Here is a 14,870-nt window from a genome sequence, read left to right as displayed (position 1 = left end):
TATTTAACAAATAAGAAACAGAAGCCAGGAATTCCAACCTCCTATCTACAGACGTATGTGTGCAAGTGCCCATCTGCCTCGGTCCCTGCAGTGTCAGACTCTGGTCATCCCGCACCCTCACCTTCTGTGCCGGGCCTCTGCCCCGGGCTGGGAGCTCTCTCCACCCCCGTGACCAGCAGCGCTCCCTGGGCCATCTCTGTCCTTCGGCTCTCTCCACAGGCGATCTCACGCCCTGACCCTCAGTCTGACTTCCTGAGTTTCAGCAGCACCTCCGGGGGCTCAGCGTTGCTCTGCCTGACCCCCAGGGGACTCAAGCTCAACACTGTCTGTTAGGGCCTGAACGGTGCCCCCACAAAATTCACATGCTGAAACACCTCTGAGTGGGACTGTGCTGGAGATAGGACCTTTCAAGAGGTTATTAAGATAGAGCCATACGGTGAGTTCTAGATGACGGGTGTCCTTGTAAGAAGAGGGAACGAGGACACAGACAGGCACAGAGGGAAGACCATGTGAGGACACAGGAAGATGGCCATCTGTAAAGCAAGGAGAGAAGCCGACCCTGGCGACAGCTTCCTCTCGGACTTCCAGCCCCCGGAAGTGTGAGGAGGTTAATTTCTGTTGCATAAGCCCCCCAGTCTGTGGTCCTTTGTTTACGGCAGCCTTAGAAGATGGATACAGTGTCTAAAGCTGAATTCATTTCCAAATCCAAACAGAATAACAAGGAGGGACAGCATCTCACGCCGTCCAAGGCAGAAATCCAGGCACCCACAACTCTTCCCACGGGCTGCATGAACTGGTCACTAAGTATTGTGATTCCAACTCCTTCTCTTCCCCATCTCACTGCTCTGGTTGAAGCATTATGCGTCACCTTGATTACCACAACCGCCCCTCTCCCTCTAGTGTGCTGTGCTTGGAAACCGACCCTTCTTGCGACTGCCAAGCAATCCTTGAGGGCAAGGTTTTCAATCTTAGCACCACTGACATTTGGGGGCAGTACAAGTCTTTGTTGAGGCGAGGTCTGTCCTGTGCTCTCTACCCACTGCGCACCAGAACACCTCCTCTCTCCAGTCGTGACAACCAAAACTGTTGTGCCACATCACTCTAGGTTGCGAACCATTGCTTTAAGGACAAGTGACCCTGGATGCTGGCACTTGACAGCCACTGAAGATTTTATACAGGAGAAAATTCAAACTCCTTTGTTGCCTCATTGGTTCCCTCTAGCATCTAGAATAATTCATGCCACATAGTAGGCGCTCAATAAATATTCGAGAAAGATAAGGCAAAACCAAGGTCCTTTTTCTCGAGCTCCCCCTTCTTCTATCTCAAGTTTCAGCTACAAACTACTCGCCACCTGAATAGAATGTACCTTTGCTTCCCGTATCTTTTCCTCTGCCAGTCTCTGCCTGGAACAGCTAGCCCTCTTTCCACCCCAACCCACTTTTAGTATCTGGCTCAAGTGCCAGTCCTCCGGGAAGGAGGAGCTAGGGATTCCCGTGTCCTCTAGGCGCACCCTGCACGTTTCTCACCCCAGTTTGAGCTTTAAGGAAAAGGGAAGACAGAAAGAGACAGCAGATCGGCTCCTTGCTGTAGGCAGGACGACTACTGCACGCCACCCAGTGCTTACAAGAAGCAAGGGGACTCCCCTCACGATCTCCAAAATGCCAAGGACCCGAAGCCCTGGGGAGTTCGGAAAGGTGGTGGTTGGGGGGGAAGCAGGGAAAAGGCAAGAACAGCAAGACTAGTCAAAAATCTTCACGAAAAAGCAGTCAGACCCCAGGACCCTGCTTTCACCTTAGAACTGGCAGGCACCCGTTAACACAACCAGAAGAAAACAGGGTTACACCTCGGAGCAGTCAAATCTAAAAGGCTCTGGTGTCGGGCATCTCAGGCACAGCTCGGGGGGAGAGGTGAGGAACAGCCTGAATACTAGGCATTACTGAAAATCTGCACCAGGGAAAGAAACAGCCAAGGCCTCCATCCTTTTTTGAGGGCGGGAATTTTTTGTTAAGCCTCTCATATGGGCGAGCTGCTATAGAGATCCTCTAATCTTCCCTGTCATTGAGGCTAATGCCTTTTAGTGTCCTGTTCTGATCACCAGAGGATAACCCCCCTCCTCTCCAAGGACTCCACAGAACCAACTTTCCACCAGGCTCCGGGGTCCTGGGTCAGTGACAAAGGGAATGTGGTGGTACCTGCAGGAAGTTGTCTGGGTGTAGACCGTGCTATGGCCAGGGCCAGAGTGCACCCGCTGCCAGCTCTGGTAAAAACACCTTCACGAACATCCCAGCCCAGCAAGGGTAATGCTTGCTTTAGGTAGAGCACTTGTTAAGACACTGAGTGCTTTCAGTTTCAGACCGCAACCCCCAAGGCAAGAATTTCTCTGCTTCTCCATCATTACCCCACCAAAGGACTCCATAGTTGGAAAGGAACCCAGGCAAGCCTCTCCCTGGGGACCCAGGGACATGGCTCTGTGTGGGGCTCAGCACTGGGTGTTGGGGGAGAGGGGCCGAGTCCAGACACAGACTTAAAAGACTCTTCCTGCTTATTTCGAAAATACACACAAAAAAGGGGTACGAAGTGGGGTGCCTGGGTGGCTCAGTCGTTAAGCGTCTGCCTTCGGCTCAGGTCATGATCCCAGGGTCCTGGGTTCGAGCCCATCGGGCTCCCTGCTCGGCGGGAAGCCTGCTTCTCCCTCTCCTACTCCCCCTGCTTGTGTTCCCTCTCACTCTGTCTCCCTCCGTCAGATAAATAAATAAAATCTCAAAAAAAAAAGGGGGGCGGTAAGAAGCGAGAAAAGAGAATGTGACTTAGATCTGTTCTAGTTTGGGACCATGAGAGAAGGTGAAGGCAGCTCCAAGTTTATCTAAATAAATTATCGGGCTTGCTCCGCCCACTTGTAATTGACTCACCCGTCTGGTATCTCATCACAAGAGAGCCTCAGGGTTAGGTGTCCAACCCTCATTGGCCGTTCTCCTTCCCAATGCCTGGGGCACCTGTAGGGCGAGGAGGGGTCTCTCTACTTAGTGGTTTGAACCCACAGAGGAAGAACTGCTAGTATGTACGAATTCATGGGTCCGGTGAGGGAAAAAGCAGGGCAAGAAAGAGGAAAGAAAATGTCAGCTCTTGGTTTCTGGGTAAAGATACCAATAGTGCAGGCCAGATGGACTTGCTGAACATTGACTGATCCGGGTCCTTGAATAGGCACTGGCCAGGTTTTCCTAACCTCCTTCCCCTTCTACTGTACCTTAACTCTACCTCTAACCCAAGCCTGTAAGTCCTTGAGGACCTTCAGAAAGAGACCCATTCAGTTGCCTGGGCTGGACAATTTGCATAGGTCCACAACTCCTCTTAAAGGCCTGCAGCTTAACAGGTAGGGGTCAAAGTCTATGGATCTGAGCACTGTGTTAATGAGCTCTAGGACACCAAACAAGCAAGACTCATAGATATTGGGAATCAGTTCGTAGGTTAACATTAAGAAACTTGTCCCCTGAACCCAAAGCAAGGCCACTGGGGACACATCCAGGTAGCCCCAAGGCTCACTGGTGCCTAAAAAAAGCAGAGACCCATCCTGAGTAATACGCTAGAACTCAGTGTCTGAAAAAAATCAAAGCAGGTAGATTCAGGCCAAGAGTACAGGCCCTACCCTTCTGGTGGGGGCTGGGCTGGGTTCTGCTCAATGGCCTTGCCAGGGGCAGAGCCTGGTCCCATGGAGATTTCCCACCTCTACAGAGAATACATTTCTGTCTGGCTGAGGGGCTTTTCAAGCACATTAGAGAGAGACATCCTTGAACCTGGGCCATGCTGGAAGGGACCACCAGTTTACTCCTTAGGTCCTGCCAGGTCCTTCTACTGACTAATACACTGATTTCTAAGACTGTATGTGGCTAGGTCCTAGAACTATAATACCTTTCTCATCAGGGACCCCTTTAAAAATAAAAAAATATAGACTTTTTTTTTTTTTCCCTAAAAGGCTCATAGGCACTTTAAAAAGTATTTCAGATGTTCAACAGCCCCAGGCTAAAGACCCTTGGTCTTTTGGAATCCTGGTTCTTGGACCCTGTGCCTTTACTTTATATGGCATGGGGCTAGAGCCCTAAATTTTAAGATGGCTGCTGCAGATTGGCCTGTGAATTCATGTGGCTTCCACCTCTACTGCCCTCTGTTGGCCATGAGGAGGGAGGATAGGTTAAAAACAAAAAACAGAACAAAACAAAAAAACCACTTGACTCCTTCCTGGCATTGAAACCCAGACAGACTTTCTGTCCCAGAACGCTAGGCGCCAACTTCCAGCAAGCTTTCACCAGAACCTCTAGAAGGCTTACCTTTCCTTGAGGTGGGTTGGGGATAAGGGGGTACACACAGGGAACCACCCCATGAAGTCAAAGCACCACAGTCCTGGTCCTGAGCCCCTGAATATTTGTCAGAGTGGTCTGATCGATCCTCTGTTATGTATCCCCCGGCTGGAACCACCGGACGCAGAGGCCATCCTGCCCCTTAACTTAGAAGGACGACAAGGAAGTTGGAAAGTTAGTGAAGGCCCATGCCTGGGCAGAACTCCACATCACAGAGCTCCACATCGCTTGAGACACCGATTATATTTGTAGGGGGTTAGGGAAACAGTGGAATGAGAAATACAAAACTAGGGAGAGAGCGGACGTCGCAGATGCCAGGACCCCCTAGAACTCCTCGCTCTCATCCTCGCCGTCCATAGACTCTGTTCCCACTTCTTCATAATCCTTCTCCAGGGCAGCCAGGTCCTCTCGGGCCTCGGAGAACTCCCCCTCCTCCATGCCCTCACCCACGTACCAGTGCACAAAGGCCCGTTTGGCATACATCAGGTCGAACTTGTGGTCGAGGCGGGCCCAGGCCTCGGCGATGGCTGTGGTGTTGCTCAGCATGCACACGGCCCGCTGCACCTTGGCCAGGTCGCCCCCGGGCACCACTGTGGGGGGCTGGTAGTTAATGCCAACCTAAGAAGAAACAGCAAATAGTGTCAGCCCCTGGTTCTGGGTTCCTGGGAAGGGGTGTGTGGAAGGATTCCCAAAGCTGGGAGAGGGGCAGTCCCCTGGTATTTGGCATTTGCCAGTCTGTAAGGAACCCAGGGATAAGGGAACAAGTTAACCACCATAGGGAAACAAACAAATCTGGAATGTGGGACCTTCAAGACACTAAGACTAGTCCCTTCAAGTCACCATCAAGAAAAAGGGTGGATGCTTTACATTAAAAGACTGAAGAGACAAATATAATGCCTGGGCCTGGATTATAAACTGACTTTGAAAAACGGATATAAAAGACATCTGTGGAAATGGGGAAAATTCAAATACTGACTTAGGTATTCTTAATTTGGAGAAGGATTATTAAAAAACAAACTGGTGGGTCATAAATAGCTGTAAATGAGTTTAAATGGGTCAGCAAAGCAAACATAAAGGAAGCCTAGCAGAGCCAGATGTTGAATCTAGGCAGTGGGTATATAGGTGTTAATTGTACTAACCTCCCCACTTTCCTATAGTTTACAAAATAGCTTAAAAAATATAAAATCTTGTGAAGCTCTCCAGTTGGATCTAAACTTAATCTACTTTAAACGTTGCTCTATTCAGAACATATACATTTCATATTCAGTGTTAAAAAAAAAAAAGCCCACTTCCCCCTTACTGCCTCTACGGACAGCAAGCTTACTACTTCCTGAAGGCAGCCTTTCTTCCTCTGAGTAGCTGAAGCTTTCCTAATATGGAGCTAGAAGAATCTGCCTTCCAGACTTCCTACCCCTGATTTCTAGTTCTGAGCTACAGGACAGCTCTTCAGTCCTAGCACACGGCTGTTGGCTTTATGACCGGAGTCCCTGAGTCCTCTCCCGTCGTGTCACGTCTGTAACAGCGTCACCGGGCAGGGAAGCTGTGGGTTTCCTAAATGCCAGAGCTGCCACCTTTAATCTTTCTAATCTCACCCTGGAACAAAACCCATAAAACTTAAACTAGGTCACATGCCCAGTACCCTCTGGGAATGCGGGGAGAGAAAAGAAAGGGGCATAAACAAATTCTTTCTCATTACTTCAAAAGGAAGAGGCTGTGTTCCCAGACCTTCTGATCCACGTCTCGCCCACTATCTGAATGGAAGGCCTTTCCGCGCTTCCAAAAGCACTCCCTTCCGAGCGGGAGCCATACTGGGTGGGTATGTCCCTGGCACAGGTGAACGGTCCCAACCCGACTGGCAAACCTAGGGAGTGCCCATCGGCCAGGCCGAAAGACATGAAACCTACTTTTTCTTTCATATAGGCAGGCTTTCGAGTAGAATAAAAAAGCTGTTATTTGCCCGATTCTCCCCATCCCTAGCCCTTCGGGCGTCCTGCCTGTGGCTCTGTAGGAATCGCTCTTCTCAGCGCGTACGCAGGCCACATGCTCACCACCTCCCCTCCCCCCCATCCGCGACTTCACTCCTCACTTGCCTTGAAACCTGTGGGACACCAGTCCACAAACTGGATGGTCCGCTTCGTCTTGATAGTGGCAATGGCGGCATTCACATCCTTGGGCACCACTTCTCCGCGGTAGAGCATGCAGCAGGCCATGTATTTGCCGTGACGGGGGTCACACTTGACCATCTGGTTGGAGGGCTCAAAGCAGGCGTTGGTGATCTCGGCCACTGACAGCTGCTCGTGGTAGGCCTTCTCCGCGGAGACGATGGGGGAGTAGGTCACCAGGGGGAAGTGGATGCGGGGGTAGGGCACCAGGTTCGTCTGGAACTCTGTGAGGTCCACGTTGAGGGCCCCGTCGAAGCGCAGGGAGGCTGTGATGGAGGACACGATCTGGCCGATGAGCCGGTTGAGGTTGGTGTAGGTGGGGCGCTCGATGTCCAGGTTGCGGCGGCAGATGTCATAGATGGCCTCGTTGTCCACCATGAAGGCACAGTCCGAGTGCTCCAGGGTGGTGTGGGTGGTCAGGATGGAGTTGTAGGGTTCCACAACCGCTGTGGATACTTGGGGGGCGGGGTAGATGGCAAATTCCAACTTGGACTTCTTGCCATAGTCAACAGAAAGCCGCTCCATCAACAGGGAGGTGAAGCCTGAGCCAGTGCCACCCCCAAAGCTATGGAAGATCAGGAAACCCTGAAGCCCGGTGCACTGGTCTGTCTGGGGTAGGAGAGAACACTGTTAGGATGCAGCTGACCCACCCCCGGCCCCCAGCCCTCTTCTCCTGACGGAACCCTCTTCTGTTGGCAAAGCTACTGTAGCCCAACTACAACTGTATTCACTTCTGGATTTAGAAAACAAACAAAGCAAAATAAAACTTTTAAGCATAATTTGTACTTAAAGTGTACACATTTTATTGCATGTACAATGAACGGTTTGACAAGTGTATATACCTATATCACCAAGCTAATCAAGATACAGAAATTTCCGTGACTCCAGAAAGTTCTCTCATGCTCTTTTGCTTTGCCTCTGTAGAGGTGAGAACAGACTACCTCCAGGGGTTTGGAGTTCTAGGGGACAGATGACCTTGAAGGGCACTGCTGTGTGCGTGAAGTGGCAAGTGAGGGATGGTGGGAGGGGAGAAGAGAGGAGAGGAGGGTCAGGTGGGACGGGAAGACTGTTGTCAGACAGCTGGGCCCTCTCAACTTTGTGGCTTTGCGCCCTGGTTGCAGCAGAGTGGGAGGTGGGGGGAGGTAGTGGTGGCATCTTGTTGAACATAGAGATTCGCAGGCCCCCCACTTCAGACCGTAACCCAGGGACCTGCGGGTTTAACAAGTACCCCCGCTGACTTCTGATGTAGCTGGTCCTTGGACGAGAAGAGCGTCAGTCTATACCAGACGCACGGGGAGTAACAATATAAAAATTCTCCATTTATTTGTGATATATCCATGTATCGATTCACTATGTGGTACACCTGAAACTAATGCTATGGCAATTATATCTCAATAAAAATCAATTAAAGGAAAAGCAAACTTGATGCAAATTGATAACAACTAAAAAAACCAAAATACCCCCCCAAACAAACAGAAAACCCAAAAAACAAAACAACAACCCCCCCCCCCACCGAAAAAGCTCTTAAGAAAATCCTAGGACACCTGGGTGCCTCAGTCGGTTAAGCGTCTGCCTTCGGCTCAGGTCATGATCCCAGGGTCCTGGGATCGAGCCCCGCGTCGGGCTCCCTGCTCAGCGGAGAGCCTGCTTCTCCCTCTGCCCCCCTCCCCCGCTCATGATCTCTCTCTCTCTCTCTCCCAAATAAATAAATAAAATCTTAAAAAAAAAAAAGGAAAAGAAAAAAAGAAAACCCTAAGCCCAGGGGGTACTTTGTTTTTGCAAGCACAGAATCCCATTCCTCAAGTCAATGAATGGCAAGTCCTCAGTCTGAGCTAGTGAGCAGCACAGAGTAGGTCTGGACAATCCCTCTAGAGGACCAGTGCCAAGTACTGGCTCCTAGTTGGCCTTGCTCCTGGTTCTCAGTGCCTCAGGCAAGGGATGGGGTAAACTGGGAAGTGGTTAAAAAATAACCAGTAAGCAGGAGCCTCTCCCAGGTGTAAAGTTCTGCTTAGGAGTCTAAGAACAAGCTGACCTGTCAAGGCAGCTTCCACCTACCTGCTGGGGGAAGAGAGGGATCAAAGCTCAAAGAAGGCTTGGATTGGACAATTAGACCTGGCAAAACTAGGAACCAGCAGGGCAGGAGCCTGAGTCCACAGACTCAGGGCAGAACTGGTTATTCAGGCTTCTAACCCTAGATCCACACCCAGGACACACAGCTCCCCCTAGGGGAAGCGGAGGAGACAGACAAGCCAAAGGAGCCGTCAGGACACCACGGGCGCTGGCCACAGCCACAGATCTGTGGTTTCCCTTTCTTCCACACACGTCCAGCCTCCCAGGCCAGGAAGAGAGAGTCAGGACACACGGATCTCCTGACGGTGTCAAGGGCACTTGGTCCGCTCACCAGTTTTCGGATGCGCTCCAGCACAAGATCGATGATCTCCTTCCCCACGGTGTAGTGGCCTCGGGCATAGTTGTTGGCAGCATCTTCCTTGCCAGATATCAGCTGCTCAGGGTGGAAGAGCTGCCTATAAATGCCAGTTCTTACCCCATCTTGAGGGGAAGAAAGAGGGCAAAGGTAAGAGAGGCTGGTCCCATCCCCTACGAGGACACAGGCGCTAGGACCCACGCTAAGCTCCCCCACGTATAACTGCAAAAGGGAGCATGGATGGCCAACAGCCTTCCAGAGACCAACTTGCAAAGCCCAGTTAGTCCTCCCTGGGCCTGAGAGGAGGTAAGTCAGGGGGCCCCTTTAACACTGCCTTCCCTCACAGCCACCTCTACGTGGTGAGGAATCAGACGGGGTCTAGGGGAATCTCACTTCACTTTTTTTTTTTTTTTTTTAAGATTTTATTTATTTATTTGAGAGAGAGAGAATGAGAGACAGAGAGCATGAGAGGGGGGAGGGTCAGAGGGAGAAGCAGACTTCCTGCCGAGCAGGGAGCCTGATGCGGGACTCGATCCCAGGACTCCAGGATCATGACCTGAGCCGAAGGCAGTCGCCCAACCAACTGAGCCACCCAGGTGCCCTCACTTCACTTTTGATTGGGACTAGAACATAGACTGATGCAGAAAACCCAGTCCACAGTTTACATCTACAAAACTATCTTTGGAAACATGGGGAGATGGGGAAGCGCCTGGGTGGCTCAGCTGGTTAAGCGTCTGACCTTGGCTCAGGTCAGGATCTCAGGGTCCTGGGATGGAGTCCCGCACTGGGCTCCCTGCTCAGTGGGGAGCCTACTTCTCCCTCTCCCTCTGCCCCTCCCCCCTACTCATGCTGTCTTTCAAATAAGTAAAATCTTAAAGAAAGAAAAAGAGAAAGAAAAGAAAAGAAAAAAAAGAAAGAAAGATGGGGAGAGGGGTAAAGTTTTCAGGAACAGGAAACTGAGGTGATCCAGATGCAGAAAGGAGGAAGCAGAGAACGCCCTGGGAGCCAGCAACAGCCAAGTTCATATGGGTCCACATACTATTAAGGGGCCCCTTTCAGTTAAGGCTGAGCAGGGAACCATTAAGAATGTTCTCAGTGCCCAGTCCCTTAGGCAATGTTATCCTCAAGAGTGTGCGGGTAGGAAAAAGGAAGTTTAAAGTTTCTGCTTCCATATCCATTCTTTTCTGCAGTCTTCATTCTGGGTCTGACCCCTGACTCAAACATCTGGCAGTTTCTGGGCAGAGCAGTTTGACTGATATCCGTCTCAGCACAGGAAGCCCTCAGGACCCCTCCTGAAGTCAGAGTCTAGACAAAAGCAACAGACTTCAGTGTTGTTCTTGGCAGGGGGCTGCCTGCATTCCAAGAGCTTTTCCCCTAAGCAGGGCTCCCCACTGACTTTGGGGCTGGCAAAAAATACAGGCTGGAGAGGGGAACCCCCGCCCACTCACCTATGACAGCAGGCTCCAGGTCCACAAAGACAGCCCGGGGCACATGCTTGCCAGCCCCAGTCTCACTGAAGAAGGTGTTGAAGGAGTCATCGCTGCTGCCCAGTGCCTTGTCACTAGGCATGGTGCCATTGGGCTGGATGTTGTGCTCTAAGCAGTAGAGCTCCCAGCAGGCATTGCCCATCTGCACGCCCGCCTGGCCCACATGGATGGAGATACATTCACGCTGTTGGGGGAAGCAGAGAGATGATGGGGTGTGAATGGAGAAGGGAAGCAAGTGGACCTTGAAAAGGCCCTGGAAGCACCCCTGTATCTTTCCTCCCTGGAGACTGAGGCCTGACAGTGAGTTATATGTTCCCAAACCCAAAGACTGGGTTCCCTTTCCAGACCTTCCCACACTTTAAGCCAAATGACCTCATTTTCTTTCTCATTTACTGAGGGCTCGAGAACGAAGGTGGCTAAAGCCCAGGTCTTCAGGGGTAGGAAGTAGAGAAAGCTGATACCAAGCAGCCAAATCCCATTGCCTAATGCCCTGTGTGCTGGCTGGGGTGGGACAAGGAAGCTCAGAGTCCTGCACACCAAGATGGAGCCTCCAGCACTGGACCCCTAGGGGAAGGGGTCTCCCACGGTGGGGACTCTGTGTCCTCTACACTCTGAAGGGGCAGAAGACCAAGTTCAGGTCTGTGGATTAAGAGAGGCAGTGGCTCTGGAGTTAGAGCTAGTTTGAAAGCTCATCCGCAACCTCCCCTTTTGGGGGGATAGGCCCTGACTCTGGACACTTGTCCTTGCCCACTGCACTACACAGTCAATCCAGATAAGTACTGCTCGATGGTCACAATGGAGCCAGAAGACTCACCCTGGCCCTTTCAGCTCTCCTGAGGTAACTCCTACAATGGACAGACTCTCTTGTCTTCTGGTCCTTCACCCCCAACCCACAGTCTATAGGATCCGTGTGAAAGGGCGGCACCCTTCCCAGATGCAGAAGGGGTCTTCTAAGACAATCGGCAACAGTTTAGCAATTTTAGGAGCTATCCTTCAAGGCAGCCTCAGAGCCTTTACAGGGGCTCAGGACACAGGCGGGCATCTGATGATTCCTGTGAGGCCCTGAGGCCTGACACACCCCGAGCTCTTTGGTTTAACTGAGGGACTTCACGGGTTGGGCATCAGAAGAGGAGAGAAGTGGAGTAAAGGATATTCCTCCTTAGACACCAGGAGCTCACGGACGTGCCTGACCAGGGATGGGTCAAGGTCGTGCACCTCTGACTTCTGGCCGCGAGTCCGGCCGCGCAAGACAAAGGCATTCAGAGGAACAGTTCAGAACTGGAGAAACCTGCCGGAGTTTGCGGAGCGGCCCAGGTCCGGCCTCCAGGGCGGGAGTGGGACTTCACCCGGAGGCGGGGACTGCGGCTGGGGGCGGGCGCCTCTTTGTCCCGGGCCGCCGCGGGAGAAAACTGGGGCGGGTCCAGGCTCCCGACTCCGGAGCGCGCCGCACAGCCGGACCGGGGTTGGGGGCCCCAGGCTGCGCGCAGCGCGGGACGCACCCCGCCACGCTGGCGCCCCGCCGACCCCGCGCCCCGGCGCCACCTCCCTCCCTTTATCTTTCCTCCCTGGAGACTGAGGGAGCGCGCAGAACTTCTCCAGCTCGCATTCGCCTCTCCCGGGCCAGGGGCTCAGAAAAGCAGCGCTCGGACGCGGCGGGCGTCCCCGGCCTTCCGCACAGCCCCCCCACACCGTGGTCACCGTGACCGCCCAACCCCCCCCCCAAGAAGCCCCGCGCAGCCCTTCGCACACACCCTGGACTGCCCGGCGCCCCGGGCTCCCCTCCTTCCCGCGCAGCTGGCCCTTACCGGGGACCCTCGGGCGCCCCCAGCACGCTCTCCCGCGCAGTACCGCCCTCATCGTGGACTCCGCCAGTACCCCCCAGCTCCCTCTCACCATGGTTGTTCCGACAGGTGACGTTTGCGGAGGGTCGTTGACTGCAGACGCGTTACGAGTCTCCAGCAACACCACGAATCCCGGCGCAGACAGGCTAGTTGGGGCTTATATATCCCCGCCCAGCTGCCGGCCATGCCTCCTAGCGGAGCTCCCATTGGGCCGCAGCCGGACGGAGCCCGCCCCCTACGCGTCTCTCATTGGGCCAGGTTCCCACCGAGGCCCGCCCCTCTCTCCGTTATTGGGCGGGCGCTTATGAAATATCCCCGCCGTAGCCGGTCATTGGGCAGTTTGTAAAACCAAAGGGAGGGAAAGCCTCCGGGGTCCGAGCCCTCCAGGTCAGCTCGACCCTCTTTGCCCTCTGTTGGAGGTGTGCCAGGTCTGAGAGGTTGGAGCTTTGGAGAAACACCATTGTTCCGTTGTTGCCTTAGCTCATTATACGGGTAACATGGCGGACCTGGTTCGAAAAGTGCATAAACCTTGGACGGTGGCGCAGACTTGAAATCAGCAACCGCTAGAGAAGGAAAGATGCTGTGATGAGAACCAGGTACTGGGAGCGTCTGGGGAGGGACAAAAATGCGGCTCGGGTGGGTGGGTGGGGGGCAGGCAGGTGTGGGAGAGAGCATTCCAGGCGCGGGTAATTGAAATTTACCTCCCTTTGCGGCAAGAGCTTCAGATCAGGTGACTCAGATTGCAAGAGAGCAAGGAGTCCAGGCTGGCTAAAGCAGATTGAAGAGGACTTGTAGGGTGAACACAGATGTTACTTTGAAGAGTTTGCACACAATTCCACTGGCTATGGGGCTCCTTTGTGGACTCTTGACTAGAAGAGTGATGTGCTAAGCAGTATTTTCGGCAGTTCATAGATGTTACCTGTGTATTTTTTTTTTTTTCCGGTTGTGGTTTCTTAGCTGAGATGAGGTTTTACTTCTAAATACCTAAGCAAAACAAATTAGCCCATTTCCTAGTTTGGGAGGGTTAATTGGCATTTGGTTTTATCAAATGACTGGACACCCCACAATGATTACCTTAGTATTTGTTCAGCACATTCCAGAGGAATCCAAAGCATCTGTCATCTCCTGTTCTCACTTCCCATTGGAAAGGTGACTGCACCCAGATTATGCCAGTCAGGCCTGGAGATTTGAATTGTTGCTTTAGGAAAATCTATAATGACTTTCTGTTGATACAACCCAGAAAGACTCAAAGTTACTGTGTCACTCACCAATGTGACATCAGATCAGCTGCCCCCTGGATTCTTGCACCTGTTTTTCCACAAGACTCTAGACATGTTATTCAAAAGTATTCTGAAATATTTTGAAACTAAATGCTTGTCTAGGTGGCTTGGTGGTTTAAATTCAGGGTGCAAAGGTTAACTTCAGACTCTGAAGAGTGTTCTTTGATCTCAACCCTTGTGTTTTACGAGGCTGCCAGCTTTAAAGTGGTTATCTCTGGTCAAGGGATAAGGTGAGAGAGCGTGGGTGAACATTCAAATAAGTACTTTGAAAACCCTTGTATATACAAAGCTAAGATGTGGTTATTCATTGTCACAGGCCCAAGCAAAACAACTCAAATGTTACATCTTACTGAATATGGGCATATCAGTGATTAAAATGAATCTATCTGGCCATAAACTCAAAAAGCCATAAACTCAACACCATCATCTCTTCCTTGCCTGGTCCTGTTAGGCATTCAGCCCACCAGCTGGTAGCGTCTGCCAGTTCAAAATGTCCTTCCGTTTCTTTAGTGAATAGAGTGAGTGGGCTCTACCCCAAAAAAACTATATTTGCAACAATAATCCTGTGTTATTTGTGGAAATGACACAAACCAACCTCCCTCGACGATATGCTTCTTTATAGAGCACAAGTTAATATTAGTTCTCTTATAAGGTGTTTGGATTTATTTCTATCATCTAGACGGCTGCAAAGCTTAGATTCTTTTTCTCACTTTCATCATCTTTTTCTCTATAGCACTCCACTGATCTCAAGCTTAGTGCCATTGCAGATGTGCCATTTTCACACAGTTCTTCGGGAAATTAAGATATTCCGAAGTTCGGAGGGAAAGGTCATAGTTACCTCTAGGTTTCAGGCAATCTAAAGATTCCTGATAAGTCTGCATCCTTTCTCTGTAGGTACTTGCTCCCTATCCTGCCTTGCCATAAAGAATCAAATAACACTGAATTGAAAGGACAACCACAGTCCGACTGGGCGAGGGAGGGACAAAGAAGATGGAGAGGCTTTGTGGGAACAAGAATATCCTGTTCATCCACTGGTGAAGAATCAAGGTAGATTCTTCAGGGCCATACCTGAGCTATTCATTCTTGAGTCAGTGCCAACATTGTAGAGGTAGTGCCTGGTTTTCAAATGACTGAATTATTTAACAACTGATGGTCACTCTAGCAAAGTTGCCGAAGTTGGGTGTGTCCATGAGCTCACTCCCCCCCTCCCCATTGTCTTATCTTGAAATTCATCTACCCTGTGACTGGGGCAACTGCTCCCTAGGATGGAACATCCTTTCCACCCAATCCCTATTTCGCATCTCATACCAGAATCCATTTAGA

At 51.5% G+C, this 14,870-nt stretch overlaps 1 protein-coding gene across 1 annotated transcript; it reads right to left on the bottom strand.

The window, feature by feature from the left end:
• Nucleotides 1-4,212: 4,212 nt before the first annotated feature.
• On the bottom strand, nt 4,213-12,395 carry LOC118014190 (tubulin alpha-8 chain-like). The gene is made up of 5 exons (XM_035010302.1): nt 12,320-12,395; nt 10,388-10,610; nt 8,916-9,064; nt 6,443-7,123; nt 4,213-4,970 (listed from the first exon to the last, which is right to left on the bottom strand). The coding sequence occupies exons 1-5, from the start codon at nt 12,320-12,322 to the stop codon at nt 4,677-4,679; spliced, it is 1,350 nt and encodes a 449-aa protein (XP_034866193.1). The 5' UTR covers nt 12,323-12,395; the 3' UTR covers nt 4,213-4,676.
• Between the last annotated feature and the right edge of the window lie 2,475 nt (nt 12,396-14,870).

The sequence above is a fragment of the Mirounga leonina genome, unplaced genomic scaffold (genome assembly GCF_011800145.1).
Source record: "Mirounga leonina isolate KUSES-001 unplaced genomic scaffold, KU_Mleo_1.0 Mir_154, whole genome shotgun sequence".
In the NCBI taxonomy this organism is placed as follows: Eukaryota; Metazoa; Chordata; class Mammalia; order Carnivora; family Phocidae; genus Mirounga; species Mirounga leonina.
The sequence above is the reverse complement of the archived record's forward strand: the minus strand, read 5'-3'. Positions and strand labels throughout refer to the sequence as shown.

Coding starts and splice junctions, on each gene's coding strand:
- LOC118014190 (XM_035010302.1), bottom strand. Junction 9,065..10,387: donor CCTGGAGCCTGCTGTCATAG/GTGAGTGGGCGG, acceptor CTTCCCCTCAAG/ATGGGGTAAGAACTGGCATT. Junction 7,124..8,915: donor TGGAGCGCATCCGAAAACTG/GTGAGCGGACCA, acceptor CTCCTACCCCAG/ACAGACCAGTGCACCGGGCT.